Raw genomic sequence first — 22,123 nt, 5'->3', positions numbered from 1 at the left:
TTGTTAGAATTAAATTCAGATAGTGTATGAGAAATTTCTAGCTCAGTGTCTAATACGCAGTAATCTCAATAATGTAAGTTTCCCAACATTTATTGTTCTTAAGTGTACCAATATCTTTTTAGTGTTAGTTTTTGCCCTTAAGCTTTTATTGGGATTAAGTTCATCTTTGGTTTGATGAACTTAATCCCATTATATAATAGATGCCAGCTTTTTCAACCAAGGATCAGAGAGAACATTACAATCTAAAAAAAAAAGTGATTATTTTCTCATTTCTTCTCAAGTTGGTAATACCATTCTAGATAATATCATTCTAGAGACTTAGAGAAGAAGTCTATATACAATAGGTTCCTTAGGCATTAAGGCTTAATTCTCTTTTAGAATCTCTGTTAACAAGGTTACAGAATGACTCAAGTGGCTCTGTTATAAGATTTTAGACCAGATAGATAATTTGGAGTACTAATTTATCCATATTAGTCATAGGAATTACTAGAATATGGGAATGGCCATACTCAATCAAACAGCATTGTAGAATGCATCTCAGCATGAAAGGAATTATATATGACAAGCTCTTTATGTGAAAAGCAATCACTAAGATAGTGTTTTTATATGAAAGCATAAGGTTTAGGTTTCTGATTTAGTACACAATCTTGGAATGAGTGCTGTCTTATAGTTTTTCATTCCATCAAAGAATGATTTCTTTGGGAGAATGAATTTGAAATGCATTTGTATTTTTTAAAGTGTTCTTTCCAAAATTCATTATAAGTTTTTTCTAAGAGGTCACATTATTTGTAAACAAATTTGAATAAAAATTGACTTATTCTAATATTTTTTAAGATTTAAGCAGCAGTGATAAGCATAATTGCTTTTGGCAAATTAGTGAAAATTGAGATTTTTTATCTTTTTCCAGACTTTTGACTTTATTTATATTGAACAAGTGTGGGAAATTCTTTTTTTAAGTCTACTTTTAGCCTTCAGGTTACTAATATACTGGCTTCAATAAATTCAGATGAATGGGATTAGTTTTTAACCCCAAAATATCTCTTTTTTAAAAATTGAAGCAAAGGTTTGATTGATATTACTAAATTATGAGAATATATTGAGTTTATTTTTACTTTTGCAAGATGGGAGTTTTGTTTAAATTATTGGAAAATTAGAATGAATTTATTATGTGTTTGAATCAGAAAGACTTCAGTGGTTCCCTAGTAAAGATGGAATCTTACTTTTTTTTTCTTTTAGGTTGACAATTGCATTTTTTGCGCTCTCTGGGCTGGATATGTTGGATTCCTTAGATGTGGTGAACAAAGATGATATAATAGAGTGGATTTACTCCCTGCAGGTCCTTCCCACAGAAGACAGTGAGTGAGTTTTTAGCATTTTATTTTTAATGTGTCTAGTTGTACCTGGCATTACATGTGTTGTTGGATTAGCATATTGTCATATTTATTCATAAACTATTAATATATTTTATTCATCTATGTTTTTATTGTAATACAACACTCCATTTTGTTCAAGTATAACACTTAACAAGTCTAATATTTACTCTTTTGGGGAATAATTTAAAGTTGTCTGGGGTTAATAGATTCCACATTGATGACTGTTTGTTGATTATTTGTATTTGATATTGGCAAAAATAATGCTGTTCATTATTTAATATTTTATAATTTTTGAAAGAATTGTCAAATGCTTTATTAAATTTGATCTGCCTGTCCCAAAGAGGAAAATGAGAGGCGAGTGATTAACCAGTTAACTGCCACAATATTTTGAATTTAATTTTAAAAGGTCCGCTGCTTGCGCCTATAGATGCTAATGGTGTACAAATGGTTGAGAGACCTGCCCAGAGGCCACATACATGTTAAGTAGTAGAGCCAGCATGAAATCCAGGCTTCTGACTCAGAGTCCCAATGCTGCTTTGAAGTGTATGTATAAATATATATTCCTCCATGTATGGCACTCAAGTACATTGTGAATAATTAATCAGAATTAACCCTGACCTTCCACTTAACTCCAGAGTTGTAGTGGTATCCTAGTAATTTGTGTGTGGTCAGACCATTGGGGCCTTGGGACCCTTCTTATCAACCTGTGCAAGTATTTAGGAAACACAAGGGATCAGGCTGGGAATTGTGTGCTTTTTCTGATCAGGGGCACAACTAGAGAATTTTAAGCTAGGTATAGAGCAAGGGATATTATAGTCCATCGTTTTACAAATGAGGATATTAAGCTCCAGAGAGATTAGTCATTTGTCCACAATGTACCGTATTTTTCGGACCATAAGACGCACTTTTTCCCCCCAGAAGTGGGGGGAAAAGTCCCTGCGTCTTATGGTCCAAATATAGCCTACACATATACTGTAAAAAAAAAGTTTTTTTACTTGCCCGGCTCTGTGTGGTCTCTGTGTGCTTGCCCGGCTCTAAAATGGTTCTAAATGCTGCTGTTTACTTTACAGGGTTGATTACATGTGTTTATGACTGTGATGTTGGGTTTTAATGCACATAAAATATTTTAGGACACTATTTGTTTCAGAATCTTTTTTTCTTCATTTCCCTTCTCTAAAAACTGGTGCGTCTTATGGTCCGGTGCGTCTTATGGTCCGAAAAATACGGTATATAATGACTCTTTACCCAAGGAGTTAAGGCTAGAGACAAAATTAGAATACAGTTTTCTGTTTCCTAGTCCTTTGTTGTTTTCATTATTGATATATGTCCATTAATAGTCTCATAAAATATTACGATTGTTTGGGAATGTAGATAAGGTGGTTTAATATTAAAAGGTAAATTGCTTAATGATTTTTTTTTAGTACCCTGTTTCACCAAAAATAAGACAGTGTCTTATATTAATTTTTTCTCCCAAAGTTGCGCTAGGTCTTATTTTCAGGGGATGTCTTATCTTTCCATGCGCTAGGTCTTATTTTCGGAGGATGTCTTATTTTTGGGGAAACACGGTAGGTTTTTCAGTCAGATTGTTGTCTTTTATTTTTTTTAATCCTCACCCAATGATATTGTCCCATTGATTTTTAAAGAGAATGGAAGGGAGGGGTAAAGGCAAAGAGAGAGAAACATCGATGTGAGAAATACACTTCAATTGATTGCCTTTTGAACGTAATTGAGCCTGCAACTGAGGTATGTGCCCTAGACTGGAATCCAACATAGGACCCTTCAGTCTGAGGGCCGATGCTCTATCCACTGAGCCAAAATGGCCAGGGCAGATTGTTGCCTTTTTAAAATAATATGCTTAATGGGGTGTGATCAGAGCAGGGAGCCTGAGAATGGCTCCTCTGTTTACAACACATCCAATAGGAACGTGGGTTACTCTTCACGGGGGCAGAACACTCTGACCTTCCTGTGACATGACACCCTGTACATGGGAAAAAAAAAAAAATAATAATAATAATAATAATAATATGCTTAAAATGTAAATATAATTTCCTGTGGCTAACTCGAGTATGTTGCAAGTTTAAAAATTTGTAGAGCACCTTTTTGGAAACACTGTGATCAGGGTTTGTTGCAAAGATCCCACAGAGGTTGGTTTATGGTCCCAATTTTCCCTAATCATAACGTCTGATGGGCCAAACCACAGATCTTTTCATGGTCCAACTGTAATTTTAAATTCTCAATTTACTATTTTGTGGATGAAACACTGTTAAATCTCTAATTTCTATGAAAGAAAGTCTTTAATTGGTTTAGGTCCAATTCTAAAACCATTTTGTGAAATTTAGAAAATAGATATTTACAAGAACATTTTTAAGCTATTGAATATTACATTTGCCTTATCTGTGTCTCTCTTGACATCCTGAAAAAGATTATATAAGGCAGTGGTTCTCAACCTTTTTAATGCTGCGACCCTTTAATACAGCTCCTCACGTTGTGGGGATCCCCAACCATAAAATTATTTTTTAAAATATATTTTATTGATTTTTTACAGAGAGGAAGAGAGAGGGACAGAGTCAGAGACATCAATGAGAGAGAATTATCTATCAGCTGCCTCCTGTATAGGAATCTCTTTCATGGCCCGCATGTAAAGAGTTCCAACTCAGGGTTCAGGTTCTGGAGAAGGGCCGCACACAAATGAAGAGACTTGAGACTTGAAGAAATTCAACTTGGTGATATGGGGGGCCAGGCGGAAGTCCAACTCTAGTGGGAGAACTACTACCTGCTCTGGCCCTGCCATCCCCTTTTATTAAGGGTTTGGGGAAAACATAAACAGAAATTTACATGTAGGCATTAGGCAGGAAATAACAGAAACTTTCACTGGACAAACATGGTGGAGGCTGCTTCAGCTAACAATATCTCAACTAAAGGTTAGAGCAATTACTAAGGTTGTTGACTAGCCTTCCTGGCTTCCTGTCAACATCTCTTTTTTACTTAAACTGATTTGTTTTCCAGCACTCCTGCACACCCCCTACTGGGGATGTGCCTGCAACCAAGGCACATGCCCCCGACCAGAATCGAACCTGGGACTTTTCAGTCCTCAGGCCGACATTCTATCCACTGAGCCAAACCGGTTTTGGCCATAAAATTATTTTTGTTGCTACTTCATAACTGTAATTTTGCTACTGTTAATGAATCTTAATATAAATATCTGTGTTTACAGCAGCGGTTCTCAACAGGTTGAGAACCGCTAGCAGGGTTGCCTAAGACCATCAGAAAATACAGATATTTACATTACAATTAACAGTAGCAAAATTACAGTTATGAAGTAGCAACAAAAATAATTTTATGGTTGGGGGTCACCACAACGTGAGGAGCTGTATTAAAGGGTCATGGCATTAGAAAGGTTGAGAATCACTGGTATAAGGTGTGTCCTTTTACTAGGAAACTTCATGTTTCTTAAGACCTATGAAGAATTATTTCTATAGTCATAAAATATAAGTGTCAAATTTTACATAAAAATTTCCATACTCTTCACTTGAATTCTCTTTGCTTAGTGCAAAAACCTAACTTTTAAAATAAGGATTAGAAAGTTAGAAAAATGACCAAATCACTTTTGAATTATATTTAAGTGGCATGACCACCATTAATAGTATCATGGGATTGTTTTTTCTTTTTTTATATGATTGTCCAGGCCCAATTCTCAGAGCTTTGATGTGGGCTTGGGTTTGGACCTAAGAAGTATCTATTTTTTTGAAACTATACAATTGATTCTGTTAGGCAGCTAGACAGACCTCTTTCATTTTGCTTTGCTACTACCGAAGAGGAACACTAGGTGGTGCCATTTAATAATCTCCAAAAAATTTTAAATTATGCCCTATGCATTCAGTTGTAAATTTGGAATAAATGGGAAGTTTATACTTAACATTTTCTTAGTAACAAAAAAGGACCTAGTATCCTAACTTGCCATCATCCAGTGTCTATATTGTTTATTCTCTTCTGGACTTTGCTGATAAGTATCATTTGTTTGATTATAAGCATAATGCACATAGTTTTATATTTTCTCTTGGCATTATACATTTCTCCATGTTGCTACATTGTTGCTACATAGTTCCCCCTAATTATTACTTTACTAGGAGTATAGTATTCCTTTGAGTATTTACAGTCTGCTATCTTTGACCTGTCCAACAATCCCTGTGTGATGCACAATAAGAATGGAGAACCACTGATTTGGTGATCCTACATTATGGTAGAGCCATAAAGTCAAATTAGTTTATTTTGTTACATGGAATATATCATAAAAATCTAGACTACTTCAGAAAGTGAAATTGGGTAGATGGAAAGAAGCAGCAGCAAGAATGGGAATATGTACATGAGTGTAATGTGTATATGTGAGCTTATGTGTGAGCATGTAGAGATATGTGTTATTATAGATGTATTAATAGAGAATGTAAGTGTATAGCTATCGACTGTAAGGAAAAACAATCCCTGTATTTGTGTGCCTGCACCTGAAAGACAATTATTATGCTACAAAACCAGCTCCTGCCTGATGATTGGGTCATATCTCAGAGAAAAACGTAAAGTTTTGCTATTAACTCATAATAAATGCCAACAGTACATCAAGCATTGTAAAGACACTACATTTGGAGTCTTTTTAAAAAACAAAAAGTTATAAACCAGTAAAATGTAAAACTTCTGAGTGTATTTATTCTAAATTTTCACCCTTATAATACTGCAGCAAGTGTTTCTGTGCACAGGATGTATCATTACTGGATTGAAGGAGGTGTGAGTATTTTATGGGTCCTTATATAATGGCAAGCCTTTCTTTGTTGTTTTTTGAACTGGTTTAGCATCTGTACAAAATTAAAGAATACTTCAAATAAGCCTAAGTTTTTATTTTCTAGGGTCAAATCTAAATCGCTGTGGTTTCCGAGGCTCTTCATACTTGGGCATTCCATTCAATCCATCAAAGGTCAGTTCTGTTTGGGGAGATTTTAGTGAGAAAGAATACTAAGCCAGGATACAGAAAGAACCAAGCTTCCCAGTTTCAATATGGCTGAAAACTATCTAACCCTAAATAATAGAAGGGCAAATTGACCCGAGCAGTGGAACAACAAGAATGACCGCTCAACCAGTCACTATGAGGCATCCTGACCACCTCTTTGTGCCTCCCCTTTCCCCCACCCCGGGCCGGCAGGCTTCCATCACCCGGTGGCAATTGGGGAACTGAGGGTGTGTGGCAAGGAAGATGCGCGGTGCCAGGCCAAGGCCCCCACCCCACCGGTTGCCCCACGAACAGAGGGCAACTCGTGGCGGGGGTGGGGCTGGCGACTACTGACCTCTTAGTCTCTCCCCACAGCTGGCAGGCTCCAATCCGCCCCTGGCAAACGGGGAACTGGGAGTGGAGGGTGGGGGGCGGGCCGGCTGCTGGGGAAGGTGGCCCTAATCACAGGCCAGGCCTAGCGACTGTACCTGAACTCAAATTTTGTGGGCTGGTCCTCTAGTCCTATATGATAAAAGGCTAATATGCAAATCGACTGAAAAGTGAAACAACCAGTCGCTGTGACATGCACTGACCAACAGGGGGCAGATGCTCAATACAGGAGCTGCCCCTGGTGGTTAGTGTGCTCCCATAGGAGAAACAGGCATAAGCTGTCAGTCAAGACATCCCCCGAGGGCTCCCAGACTACAAGAGGGTACTGGCCATGCTGAGGGACTCCCCTCCCCCAAGTGCACAAATTTCATGCACTGGGCCTCTAGTAATGTATATTATGAACTGAACTCTTTTTCTTTTTAAAATATATTTTATTGAGCCCTAACCAGTTTGGCTCAGTGGATAGAGCATTGGCCTGTGGACTGAAGGGTCCCAGGTTCGATTCTGGTCAAGGGCATGTACCTTGGTTGTGAACACATCCCCAGTAGGGGGTGTGAAGGAGGCAGCTGATTGATGTTTCTCTCTCATCGATGTTTCTTACTCTCTATCCCTCTCCCTTCCTCTCTGTAAAAAATTAATAAAATTTATTTTTAAAAAATAAATATATTTTATTGATTTCAGAGAGGATGGGAGAGGGAGATAGAGATAGAGACATCAGTGATGAGAGAGAATCATTGATCTGCCTCCTGCACGTTCCACACTGTGGATCGAACCCACAACCCAGGCATGTGCCCTGGACCAGAATTGAACCTAGGACTTTTCAGTCCACAGGCTGACACTCTAGCCACTAAGCAAACCAATGAGGGCATGAACTGAATTCTTTAAGGGAAAACTATGCCCACCGTACTTACTGGAAGAATGTACAATACATAAACACTGAGATTCCTGTTGTCAGAAAAATTTTGTCTCTCTTACTATTTTGTGTGTGTGTTAATTATTGATTCCCTGGAGAAAATGAAAATAAAGCACTCAAGTGCTGGATACTTGCTCATGAACTTGTATGTGTAGAGAAGGATTTTATATTTAGTTCTCATTTTTTAGTAATAAAAGAAAAACTCTTACTAAGGCAGTAATTAAAGACCTAAGTTGTGATGAATTTGTTGACCTTTGTGGCAATAGGCAAAATATCTTCAACATTATACCCATAGGCTTTGGTACCAGCACATGCAGGTGTAGAAAGCAGTGAGTCCTAACAAAGTGAGAAACTTTTTTTTCTTCAAAGAAGCAGAACCAGCACAGGCTTTATAGATGTTTCATCTGTGCACAAAATACCAATATTTTTCTACAGTAGGAAACATAGCAAACATAATTTTGTCAAAAGAGGTTTCACAAAATAGAAACTATTTTCTTGCTTATATAATGATTACAAGCTAATATCTGGCTACACTGAGTATGCTAAGGTTTATAACCAGTTGCAATCTGAAGGTAAATGGCATGCTACTAGTTTTGCTATCATCTGCTTCAAAATTTTTTTGGGGAAATAGCAGTGATTTTGGAGAAGATGACATGATTTGATAAGAGGCACTACTTCAACTTTTTTTCTCTGCATTTGGCCATACACCAGCTTGCCTATGTCAGTCATGAATTTGCCAAGGTGTCTCCAACCATGTGTGCCCATTGCTTTTAGCAGGGAATCTATTGATAAAAACAAAAGGATTCATAAACTGAATATATATAAAATTGATGTTTGCTTTTCTCAGTCAGATGTCTACACAACTTAGTATAGACAACATTTGAATTTTACCTATTTACTGAAATTGTTTAATAAAATAAGTTTTTATTTCATTTTACTAATTAACATATTCATTTTTAATTCAGAATCCTGGAATAGCTCATCCTTATGACAGTGGCCACATAGCAATGACATACACTGGACTTTCATGCTTAGTTATTCTTGGAGACGATTTAAGCCGAGTAAATAAAGAAGCTTGCTTAGCAGGCTTGAGAGCTCTTCAGCTGGAAGATGGAAGGTATGGGTCATTCTTTCTTACCCTTTTTTTTTTTTTTTTTAAAGAAAAGTATTTTGAAACTAAAAATGAATGTAATACTATACTAGAACTTTATAGTTTATCACAAATTATTATTAGTCTGAACTTTTATTCCTTAAGACATAGTGATAGGAGGAGAAAGGGATAAGCATTGGATATTCTAGTGTAGGTAGTTTTCTTGACATTTTTAAAGGATAGGAAAAGAAGTTAATGAGTTCATTAATATTTGTTGGTTCGTGTGGTGTATCTAACTAAAGAAGAATTTTCCTAGAGTTTTATGGTGAAATTTTTTTAACCCCAGGAAGTGATAAAGCAGTAGCTATACTATCTAAAGAAAAGACTTTGCAAACAATTTCTGCTATGTTGTTATTTCTCTGTCCCTTCTACTATTATCCCTATTTTCCTGTCAGTATTTTTAAAATGCTGTTCTTGATGAGGGGAAAATTAATGTCAACATATAACAAATTTACATTAGTTGGAAATACTATAATACTAAACATGTATCTCATTAGGTACATGTGACTAATTTCTCAATACTTTTGCATAGTCTGTTTACTGCTACCTTATCCTTATCTATCTATCTATCTATCTATCTATCTATACACACACACACACACACACACACACACACACCATATTTTCCGGCGTATAAGACGACTTTTGAAACGAAAAAGAGTCAACCGAAAACGGGGGCAAAAGACCAAATTTGCACAAAAATTACCTGCAGATCTTGACGGCAAAGTAAGTCTTTTCTTTGAAGTGGGCGGTAGTCTTATACAGCGAATATAGGCCTAAACCTATGTTTTAACTGTAAAATTAGGGGGTCGTCTTATACGCTGGAAAATACGGTATATAAAAGCCTAAGCAACAGTTCTACCATCCGACAGGTAATTATGATGTGCAATGACCACCAGGGGGCAGACAGTGCAGGAGCTGCCAAGCTGTGGTGACTTGGCAGCTGTGGTTCTCACTGGAACCAGAGAGGAGGGAGCCTGATTCTGGAGTGCATCACCTGAGAACCGCCCTCTCGCAATCCAGGACTCCTCGGGGGATGTTGGAGAGCTGGTTTCAGCCCTGTCTTCACAAGCCAGGCTAAGGGACCCCACTGGTCACGAATCCATGAATAAATGAATAGATAAGAGACAGGCGACTACCTCTTTAAAACTAATTAAGTAGGTTAAAATACCATAATCAACAAACTAATTACTGATTATATATATAGTAGTATATATACCGTAGTTAGAAGAAATTCTTCATGGTAAAACTTGGTTTGGGAATTTCTTACTACCCAATAATTTCCATGTTTTACCTGCTACTTTCCCTCCCCCTCCCACTCCCACCCCCCATTAACTCTCTACCATAGTGTGCCATAGCTGTTTCTGGCTGAGAGCAACTTACTCTGACTGGTGGCATCTGGGAGGAGTAACTGTGGTAGTATGTAAAACTACCCAGAAATCAGAACTTTGGAGTAATGATTTAGAGATAGTTCTATATTATTCAAGTTAATAGACCTATAATTTATTGAACAATGCAAGTAGTATGTGGTTTTTAAATCTGTTTTTAGATTTTTAAATCCTATTTGTGATAGATTTTTCTGTGAAAAAAAGATGTGAAGTAGGTGCAAATAAATAAATAGAATTATTGTACAATGTTAATAGTAAATCATATTGTTATTATTTCCAGTTTTTGTGCAGTACCTGAAGGCAGTGAAAATGACATGCGATTTATATACTGTGCTTCCTGTATTTGCTATATGCTTAACAATTGGTCTGGCATGGATATGAAAAAAGCCATCAACTATATTAGAAGAAGTATGGTGAGTTATGTGGCTAAATTTACTTTTTAAAATATGTTTTCATTAATTAGAGAGAGAAGGGAGATAGAAAGAGAAACATTGATGAGAGAGAAACATCAGTTGGCTGCCTCCTGCACAACTCCTACTGGTGATTGAGCCCACAACACAGGTATGTGCCTGACTGGGTATCAAACTGTGGACCTCTTGGTGCATGGGATGACACTCAACCAACTGAACCAGTAAGAATTTGGAAATAAGGGTAATAAGATTGGTTTTTGGGTATGTCAACAAGCAATAATGGTTATGCTGAGAGGCAAATGAGTCAGTCTGTAGTGAGTTTCTTTCTGGGCCAACAGTTCTTTTGAGTCCCAATTTCAATGTCAAACAGTTCCTTATGTGTACATGTCAGCAATAATATTTCAGTTCTGGATGGCGGACAAATGGTGGTAATGCAGGTCCAACCCTCTCTGGTTTGGTCCTGGGCAACCTGCAGCGATGCACAGCTGCTGACTGCTAGTATGGCAAGGCGTCATCAGCGTCTCCCATCTCTGGACTATTTCTCTTCTGTCTTATGGCTGGAGCAGTTCTGTCAATTCCTCTCTGTTGCAGGAATCCACATGGTCTTGGAGTTGTTTTCTGAAAATATACAAACATATTCTAGACCAGAAATTAATAATGGAATCTTTTCTATAATTTTGACTTGTGATCCTTTTTCATTTTTTGCCCTAACAATTTTCCTTTGGCTTGTTTTGACACCATGTGTGTTTTTCATGGGTGTCTTGCTGTTAGCATTACGAGAATGGAAGGAAAAGGGAGAGAAAGAGAGAAACATCCATGTGAGAGAGATACATGGATTGATTGACTCCTGAATGCACCCTAACTGGGGCCAGAGATCAAACCTGCCCTTGACTGGAATCGAACCTGTTACCCTTCAGTCCCTAGGCTAACGTTCTAACCACTGAGCAACAGGCCACGGTAATACTAAGTGGTCTTAATAATTTTGGGGGGAAATTACAATTGTTCTGTGACCTTTGCAATTTTTTTCAAAACATTAAAAACTCTCCTGTCAGTTATAAATGTATAGAGAATTTTTTAATGGTAAAGCCAATATTTATTTAGTACAATGTAATTTAAAATATTAGCAAGATTGAGAATTAAAGTGTTTTCTTGGTAAAAAAAAATTTTATCAAGAATAGCTTGGACAGTGCTTTGCTTCTTATATAAGTTACAGAGTGGAGCAAGCATCTTTTCTGTCTTGGTAAATAATCATACTTCTTTATAAGTTTGCATCAACTTCCAACATTTTATCTCTTGCATTTTCATTATATGCAATGAATCTCTGTGTACCTCTCAGAGTTCCTTCTATGTGAAGTTTCTTGCCAGCATCACTTTTCTAGAATATCTTCATTCTTTTCAACCCAACTGCTTTGTTCATCCTTGTAGATATTTTGCCTTTACTTAGTTCTGACTGTAGCACTGTCAGCATTTCCAAGATCAGCTGTTCCTTCTATAACTCAATGTTTGATCTCAGTTTCACTTCCAGTGTTTATGCTTTTCATTTCTTTACTGCACTTTCATCTTTGGTGGACACTATCATACCTCTTTTTATAAATTGTCATGTGGGTTTATCATTAAGAGACATTTGCTGTATCTGCATGAACTAAATAACATGTGCAATGGCAAATTACTGACAGATTTTGAAAAGGGTAATATGATTGGTCACTTGTCATGCATATCTATTACTTATGTAGTGATTTGTGGATTGAGGAACTAGCAGCAAGTTTGTATTTTATGCAATTGATCGTAGTTAATGTATAAGTGGTTACTGGAATTTTAGTCATATTGTGTTATTTAAACCATGGAATCTTGAGTTTGTGCATATTGGAACTGTGCAAAGCAAGGACTGCCTGTATTTTGCACTTAGGGTAGACTCTCTTTCAGGTAGTGAGTTTAGATCAGTCTCAGACTTGCCACTATCTCCCCTCCTCTCACTTCCTCACTGTTTCTCAGATTGCCCTTGCTCTCTGCAAAGGTGTCAGGAGTGGGAGAGATGACTTGGTAGGATTTGAGGTTCCTTTTTCAATAGATAGGTAATTTGAAGCTTGAACATGTCTTCAAAACAAAAACTTAGCTTTGCTAATGTTTTATTTTTATATAGTTGTATTGTTTTGATTTTGTGGGATATAGGGAGATTAAATTTTAGGCAGGCACCATTATCCTAAGCTATCTAAAAGCCTCAAAATAGTTTCATTTTGTGTTTATAATGTTTTTTTAGTATAAAATCTATATTTTTCTTAAACTCATGTATTCTTGCAAGTGGGAGAGGAATAAGAGTTGGGTGTTTTTATTGAGTAGAAATTGTATATGTGGGTGCCATCTTTGAATAATCTATTTTCATAATGTGCCTAATGTATGCATTTAGTAATTTGGTGTTGTTAGTAAGACAAAAGCAGGTACTTGAAAATGCCTACATCTATCCTATGTGGGAAAGAATGCATATTTTGGAAGATATAAAGGAGAGAAAAAATAGCATGACAACTTATTTATTATTATTTCCCTATTAAACCAAATAATGTTTTTCTTTTTCAGTCCTATGACAATGGGTTGGCACAGGGAGCTGGACTTGAATCTCATGGTAAGGCATCTTAAAATAAATGAACATGTATTTTCTTTTGTTTCTTCAAATAACATCATGGTATCTTCAACATGGAGGACCTCAGAAGTTTGTCTCAGCCCTTGGTGCAGCCTGACCGTCTTCCTTCCTCCTTCTTTCTTTTGACACTGTTGTGCCAGTTTGAACCTCTTCTAGGTCAGTAATCATTTATAAATTACTCAGACCAGAATTTTCCTGAAAATATTTTGGGGTGATTTTTTAAGATATTGTTTTAGAAAATAGCAAGTTTACTTCTTTGGTATAACACTAGAAGAGTAGATGCAGGCTATTAAACATGAATCAGTGAGTTTGTGAAAAAATGAAAGATTTTTATTTATACTTTCTTTAATATAATTATCTTAAGTCATAGTCATAAAATATTTTGCTTCATAACACATGTTCAATATATGCACTATAAAATTTCTCCTTCCACATTTTTTCCTACTTTTGGCAGAACCAGAATAGAGTCATAATAGTCACTTAGTCTGTCAGCACATCAGTAGTCAACTCTTTCAGATTGAGTATTTCCACGTAGAAGTAAACAAGTTTCCATGCTCCTTTTTAAAAAAGAAAGAGGCTAAAACAAGCAGACTCCTTGCTTCTTCTTCATCACAGCAGTTATTTTTGTACTCACCTGTTGTGTCCGTCTTCTACCAGCGGTATTAAAATATCGTGATACAGTGGAAAGAACAGGTCTCATCCCTGACCCCAGCTATATGATCTTGGCTCCTCAATTAGTACCTTTGAGGGCTTCCTCATCAACAAAGTAGAAATAATTGTCTTTTTATTTTGTTATTAAGACTATAGGAGGTAAAGTGGGTTGTAAACTATAAAATATGTATAAAATATTTTTTAAAAATATATTCCTTGATCCCATATCCTTGTACTTTCCCTGGAACCTTGTTCTATCAGGTATCTTTTTCACTCTCTCACATCTTTACTCCCTCTTTTGATGTAGGCATTTGTAGTGTGTGTCACTAGGACTATATAGAAGATTGTCTTGGATTTTCCTCTGAGGCCACATTGTAATTAGGACACCATAATTCTTGTGTGTGCCTGAGTCTATATGAGATTGGCAGTGGGGCCAGCTGGCAGTAGCAATTATGTCACTGGTCATCACTATTTGGTAAGGAAGGATGTACTTGTAGCCCAAATAGGAAATCTGGCATCTATAAGAAATTCCTAAAAAGATACGGCCTGGTAACGACTATTATAAAGGTTGTTAATGGGCACTCCAGTTGAGGAGACACCTTACCAGTATAGGAGACCGGTGGGACAGACACTGGTCCCAAGAAATTGGGATTACGTTCTGTGAGATGTGAAACAGAGAGGGGTTCTGTCAGGAAAAAAATCTTGCTGAGTCACACAAGTAGTGATTTTGAGTCAGTACGATTTGCCTAGGATTGTACCCAGCAAGATCATCAGTGATGGACTGTGACTCATGCCAAAAAGTTTACATTCTTCTTCTAGCTCTAATTTCACCATGGTAGGTTTGAGGCCTAAAGCCCTAGAGGAGAGCTTCCTAATCAGAGTGCTGCAGCACCACAAATGGGTTCTTGGTGTGCCACGTTATTGCTCTGTTAGCCTTTGTGGCAGCCAAGAAGAGCTGGGTGTCTAAGATGGCCTTTGGCCAGGAGCACACTCCTCAGGACACCTCAGGATGTCCTACAAATAGCAGATACTCTTGTTCCTTTTGTGCTCTGAAGTTAGATAGGATGAAAGGTACTATTCTAGAGGTCTTTGGTGAGAAGTATTTATTAATCTTCCCGGTCTCATTTTATCACTATCTACAGAGGTAAGTAAAACCTCTTCCTAAATAGTAGTCCTGCAGTTTGGTCTCCCTGCAGTCATTGTGTACTCTCTTTTTCTCCATTCTATTGTTTGTTTGTTTTTTCAAATTATAAGGGAAAGTTTATTTAAAAAAAGACAGGTGTAGAAGTGAGACAGCTGGGCTGCGTAGGCTCAGGAAACAAGTTACAGAGGTAGAAGACAAACCCTTGGCGCTTAGAGAGAAAGGCGAAGGTAATGCCTGGGGAAAGTTGGGGAAACAGAAAGGCGTGGGTGTGCTCCCGAGAGGGAGATGGAGCTCTTTCTGTTGTTAATCTTTTTAGAATAGTGGTCCAAATATGCTACAATATTTGCCTTTCTACAAAAATGCCTTGTTCTTCAATTTTCTGTATGAGGCTTCAGCAACTTAGGAAGTTTCTCTTTTAGTTATGAGTGGTCTTTATTTCAAATCTAGTGTCTCTCGTTCCTTATCTTTATTGAAGCATTTGAAGCTATTAACCTCTCCCCCTTCTTTCTTAAAATATCACATTCTTTTTGTCCCACTTCCTGACAAGTTGTTTCTGGCTCCTTCACCATTTTGTTTCTTCCTCTGATCTCTTTACCTTAGCCCCACTTTCTTCTTTCTGAATCTCAGGGTTCTTGTACATGCTTGTTTTTTACAGATTCCTCCAACCCCAGCCTTAGCATACACCGGGCTTTGTTTCACATCCTTTAGGTTTGTGTTTATATGATATTTTTGGATAAGTCCCCTGTTTACGGTAAAATTGCAAACTACCAACATACCGCCTATTTAAAATCACATACCAACCCCATATTCATACCCTATGCCCCTTTCTGGCTTTTTCTGCATGTCACCTTTTTTATATTTTAGCTATTTATTCACTGTCTTCTCATATAATGTAAGTCTTATGAGAACAGAGATTTGGGCCTGTACTATTCACTATTGTATCCTCACACCTATAACATGTGTGGCACACAGTTGAATGAACCAACAGATGGTTGTTTATCAATCATCCCTATGTTGATGGCATCCAAACTATTTTTCAAAACATGTGCTATTGCTTCTGAGCTGCATACCCCCATTCTGTCTCTTCAGCATCCCAAACTGCACATGTTTAAACCATTCCTCTCCTCTTCTTCCTCCCAAGCCTGTCCTTGTTATTTGGGAATGTGGAAATGCTACTACTAGAGAAGCCAGAAATCCAGAATGTTGAGTGTGTAATCTGTTTTGTCATTATTTTTTTGTAATTTGCTAGTCATACCAGTTGTCCCACATAAGTTACCAGTTTATGATGTTTGGCCTATAAACTAAAAGGAAAATAATTTTTTAAAAATATATTTTATTGGCCGAAACCGGTTTCGCTTAGTGGTAGAGCATCTGTCTGTGGACTGCAGGGTCCCAGGTTCGATTCTGGTCAAGGGCGTGTACCTTGGTTGTGGGCACATCCCTGGTGTGGGGGGTGCAAGAGGCAGCTGGTCAATGATTCTCTCTCATCGACGTTTCTAGCTCTCTATCCCTCTCCCTTCCTCTCTGTAAAACATCTATATATATATATATATATATATATATATATATATATATATATATATATATATTTTTTTTTTTTTTTTTTTTTTTTTTTACAGAGAGGAAGGGAGAGGGATAGAGTTAGAAACATCCATGAGAGCCGGGACCGGTTTGGCTCAATAGATAGAGCGTCGGCTTGGGGACTGAAGGGACCCAGGTTCGATTCCGGTCAAGGGCATGTACCTTGGTTGCGGGCATATCCCCAGTAGGGGGTGTGCAAGAGGCAGCTGATTTATGACTCTCTCTCATCAATGTTTGTAACTCTCTATCTCTCTCCCTTCCTCTCTGTACAAAATCAATAAAATATATTTAAAAAAAAAAAAAAAAAAAAAGAAAAAGAAACATCCATGAGAGAGAAACATCGATCGGCTGCCTCCTGCACACCCCCCACTACAAATGTGCCTACAACCAAGGTACACACCCTTGACCAGAATTGAACCTGGGACCCTTGAATCCTCAGGCCGACATTCTGTCTGCTGAACCAAACCGATTTCGACAGGAAAATAATTTTTTGTTGTTGTTAACTGTACACTGTGCCAGCTACCATTTAGTATAATTTAATCCTGACACCAGCCCTCTGAGAGTAGTCATCTTTGTATTAGATTCAGAAAAGCAAAACCCTATGGATATGAAAGAATAAGGTTTTATTATAAGAATAATATTTTTCATCACTGTAGAAGAAGACTGAGTATTGAGGTCCTAAAAGGAGTAGTTGATGGATTGGGGAAAAGTCACTGACAAGCCCTCCTGAAGCACTGGCACAGGTGTGCAAGCGAGACCTTGCAGGGGAATCTGGGAAGCCAGGCACATCCAGCTGCAGAGTGTGACTGTGGGGAGGGAGTCTGTGGAGGGCTGTTGCTCCTGCATCTGTTTATGTGCCTGGTGTCACAAGGACAAGAAGTAAGAAAAACTTGGATTCCAAGTATATGGAGAATAAGGGTCAAGCAGGAATCTGCCAGCACTTCTGCCTTTGTCTCCTTCCGCCCCTAAACAACCAGGGCACTGGCTGCTGCTTCACTTCCATCTTACAAATCTTACAGATTTTCTCTAACTTCAAGCCATACAGGAAGTTCTAGCGCAGCTAAGTTATTACAGTACAAAACCACCACAATAATTATTGCCATTTTACTCAGAATTTATTATAGGCTGTAAAGAGAATGTATTCTCCAGTGCTCCTTCATGCCTCTTCATCTCTGGGCTTTGCTAGTACTCTTATTTATTTGTTTGTTTGTTTATGCCCGAAATGCTTCCCTTCCACCTGCCTTTTCTTAATTCCCTTCAGAGTTTACCCATCTTTCTATGCCCGATTCCAGTGTCACATTTTCTGAAAACCTTTCATCATCTGGTGTCATTCATCCACCTCCATCCCCCAAACCCTGAGCAGTTTCTCCCTTGTCTATATTTCTATAATACTTGGTTCATACCATTTTCATGGTACTTACCTCAGTTTATTTGATCTTCTCTGCTAAATTGTAAGCTGACCATGTCTTATTCATGTCTAACTCCATATGTGCTTGTATATCGTAGTTGTTCAGTAAGTACTTAATGAATAGCTTACCCAGTATTTCACTCTGCATCTTAAAGCAAAAAAGGCTGAATTTGTGCTATGTACTTAATAATCAAGTTTCTTCATGGACTTTTCTTCCTAATTCTGCAATCTAAATGTTATTTAATACACTGTTGTTTTGTTTTATTAATTCATCTGCTCTTCTCCAATTACTGCTTAGCCTGGAGCCCATTTGCATGAAAGCTAAACAGGCACGTTATATATACCCTTCTAGACCATGATCATGTAATGATTCTATTTACCTTAGTGATTCTCTTATAATAGTGCAGTGCTGGTGTTTGGAACGAATTGGATTTACATGATTTGCTAGGATTAAAACTATTTTTTTCTCTCTCAGGATGAATAATATAAACGTAAAAGTTCAGACAAATTAATTTGATTCCATGATTTTTTAAAAATATCTCTACTCTTAATCCAGAAGAGAAGTAGTAAACTCTCTTTGGCTTATTTTCATCTAAGCATTCAACTTCTTTGAATTTACCTCACTTAACCCTTTTCATGTGATATTGAAGTGTAAAATGGTGTACTTCTTTATGTAACTATTAAGCTTTCAACTTTATATCTAGCTATATGTTAGTTGACCATCTTAAATTATACACTTCAGAGTACGTAGATTCTTTCAGATAATTTGGTATATACAAATAGATACTAAGTGAATGTTTAAGATTGAGCTGTAAAACCTTATGGGAACAATAAGTTAACTTATAACTGTGTAACACTTTTAAAATATTGGTAAATCATAGCATAAAAACTAGAGTCAGGAACACCTTTAGCCTGCACCTGGAAGAACTTAAGAAGAAGGTTGTTAAAAGAGAATCTCTATGGTCCCTTCTTGTGATTTTTTTATGATTGAGATATTGTGCATTCATTAATTATTTATACAACTGAAACATATCGCTTAGGTGGCAAACTTTCAGCAATTTCAGGTGAGAATATTTCTCTTATTTGTATGTGCCTCAGTATTTTTACTTTTATAGCTTCTGATAAGGAAGGTTATTTACATACCTTCTTCAACCAAGGCATAATAAACATAATTTAACCTTTTCTTGAGGAATTCAGATCATTACCATGAGAAGCATTTCTTGTATTGTACTTTAATATAATAATGTAAAGTAATATTACATTATTAGCAGAAGAACATAGCACAGATACAGTCATTTTTGGGTTTGCTTTTTTTAAGCTAGTGGGGATCATTGATCTAATCTAATCCTATTTAACCCTCAGAAGATAATTCTATTTGAGTTCTGTACCTGCTATTTTATAATATTTCTTACTTTACTTATTGTCAAGTTGTTATTGTGTTTCTTTTTGTTTTTATGTCTAACATAAGGCTCTAAATCCAGGTTTTTAGAACTAATTTTTTTTTTTGGAATTTTGTGAAACAAGAATCTTTTAGGGGTAAATTTTGGTAAATGAATTTTAGCTTAAAGTATGAACTTTGTAATTACTGTTTTTGACTACTCAAAACCCAAACTTCAGACATTAATATTTTCAAAATCTGGTGATTTGAACAAAGTAAAGATTATTTTCACTTTGAATTGTGCTATTTTGCTTTAGAGTCCTAACAGAGTAATTTGTATAGTAGCAGTTAAATTTTTCATTTTATCTTTCCATAGTTTTAAGGACAATATACTATTAGTATGTTTAAAATATATATATATATATATATATATATATATATATGTGTGTGTGTGTGTGTGTGTGTGTGTGTGTATATATATATATATATATATATATATATATATATATATAAATGACTAATATGCTATGTGTCCCTCTGCCCGTCCAACTGGTCACTGACACGCACTGACCACCAGGGGGCAGACACTCAAACCAGGAGCTGCTGTGGTACACACTGGCCATTTACAGAGAAACAGCACAGTCCTGAGCAACACTCGGCTTCCCCAAGTGGGACACAGGCCCCACCACCACCCCAGAGCAACAGCCCACCAAATTGCAACCAACACTGCCACGACCCCAGGTGCAAAATGTGGCCCACAGCCCAGCCCAACCCAGAACTGTCACGGGGTGCCGGGTAATGACATCATGTAGCAACACCTGGCTAGTCTCCCTACCGACTACCCTCCTTGGAGTTTCTTCAGCCCAGGAGCATGACTTGCTTTATAGCCAGGTGCAAGTATTTTACACTTTAACCAAATGTCTGTGAAGCGTTTTTCCGTGCCTCCTCTCATTTGATCCTCACAAGTCCTGGAGTAAGTAGATAGGAAACTTGGTAGAATCCTATTTTCTTTTCATTAGCTGGAAAACGGAGATTTAGAAAGTTTAGAAACTTGACCCGACTGAAAAAAAGTAAGTAATGGTGGACCTTGAAAATCATTTCAGGTTTTCTCACTGTGCAAAATATAGTCCAACACTGTTGCAGTTAAATATTTTACCCTTTGATCTCCCTGCATGATCTACAATAACAATCTACTTCGTATTGATATTTACTGCTGTGTTGCTGACAATTACCTGAAAGAGAAGTTGGTGTGCTTCACTGGGCTGGAAAAAGTTTAGCTATGTCAGAAAGCAGTTATAATTAAGCAAGTTTATTATATATCTATAAAAGGCTAAGTTGACTTTCACATGTGTGATACATCTAAAGCTCTTACTGGCGTCAGTCACACACACGTTTTGATATGTCATTGTCCATCGTGAATTTGGTTGACATTTGTATTATAGAGAAAGGATGAATAGCAGTATTAAAATATTTCTTTTAATTAATTTCCTTTCAATGTGCATGAATCCATGCACTAGGCCACTAGTGATATTATAATACCCAAAGTCATTGCCAGATTTTTATGAAAGAAAAATTGAAAGTAGTGGGTTATTGAAGAGGAAATAAGATTGAGAGTTGCTTCCTAGAAATTATTCTAAAAGATTATGATAATTTTTACTTTTCTGTTTTAATTCACCTAGGACTAACATAGATCACCCAGCTAATTGGGGAAAATTCTAAAGATTAAATAGTTTTTACTTACAGTAATCCATTTGATGCGATAGATGCCTTAAGTTTTCTACAGGGAATGCTCACTTTCCCAGAGAACACATCCAAGATTTATAACACCAAAAGGGAAATTACAGGATGAGGAATATTAGGAACTATTATCTATTTAAATAGCCGAAATAAAAATTACTAACTGAAGTTGTAATAAATTGGAAATACAAGGATTTTTAAATTGTTTGGAGTTGACAAATAGTGCCCACAGAAAGTATTGTTTCTTTTCTTCATGAAATAATACTGATTTTTCATTTTCTGAAAAATCTTTCTGAAAAAACTTGGTTTCCTATTACAGCTGTAACATTTTACTGCAAATGTAGGGGGGATGGGAGACAACAAAAATGTGTTCTCTTACAGTTCTGGAAGCCAGAAGTCTGACCTTCATTTTATGTGGCTAAAATCAAGATGTCACCAGGGCTAGTTACTTCCAGAGGCTCCAGGGGAGAACCTGTTCTTACATCTCCCAGCTTCTGGTGGCCGCGACATTCCTTGATTTACTGCCACATCTCTCCAGGCTCTGCTTCCAAGTCACATTGCCTCCTCTTTCTGGAGTTTAATCTCCCTCTGCTCTTGAATGGGTATATTTAGAGCCCAACTAGGTGACCCAGAATAGTCTCCCCATATCAAAATCCTGAACTTAATCACATTTGCAAAGTCCTTTTTGCCATATAGAGTAACATGCACACGTTCCAGGGAATAGGACCTGGATATCATTGAGGGCACTATTCAGTCTACTGTAGTGAGTATGGATACTCATTGTGCATCTACTTCCAGCTACAGCTTTCTTCTCCCCTGCCCACACACACACTCCCTTGCTCAAACTTTCTTCCTTAAATTTCTTAAGCCGACTAGGTATTAATACATCTGCATACCAGCTTCTAGCTTGTTTATATTATATGTTAAAATTAGATGTAGCTTGAGGCAGATAAAACCTCAATTCATAAGTAATACACTATCTTTAAGGGA

General features: G+C 37.0%; 1 protein-coding gene across 2 annotated transcripts in view; it reads left to right on the top strand.

Moving 5' to 3' along the window:
• Positions 1–22,123, top strand: part of PGGT1B (protein geranylgeranyltransferase type I subunit beta) — a 37,227-nt gene that overhangs the window by 7,356 nt on the left and 7,748 nt on the right. The window contains exons 2-6 of one of the 2 annotated variants that reach the window (XM_084882841.1): positions 1,237–1,355; positions 6,269–6,336; positions 8,617–8,768; positions 10,470–10,602; positions 13,171–13,216. In XM_084882841.1, coding sequence (XP_084738967.1) covers positions 1,237–1,355; positions 6,269–6,336; positions 8,617–8,768; positions 10,470–10,602; positions 13,171–13,216 — 518 coding nt within the window. Of the gene's footprint in view, positions 1–1,236; positions 1,356–6,268; positions 6,337–8,616; positions 8,769–10,469; positions 10,603–13,170; positions 13,217–13,293; positions 13,391–22,123 lie in introns of both variants that reach the window. The other variant, XM_084882842.1, reaches the window with a different exon arrangement.

This window comes from Pipistrellus hanaki (genome assembly GCF_964339955.1).
Source record: "Pipistrellus hanaki genome assembly, chromosome: 4".
Lineage (NCBI taxonomy): Eukaryota > Metazoa > Chordata > Mammalia > Chiroptera > Vespertilionidae > Pipistrellus > Pipistrellus hanaki.
The sequence above is the reverse complement of the archived record's forward strand: the minus strand, read 5'-3'. Positions and strand labels throughout refer to the sequence as shown.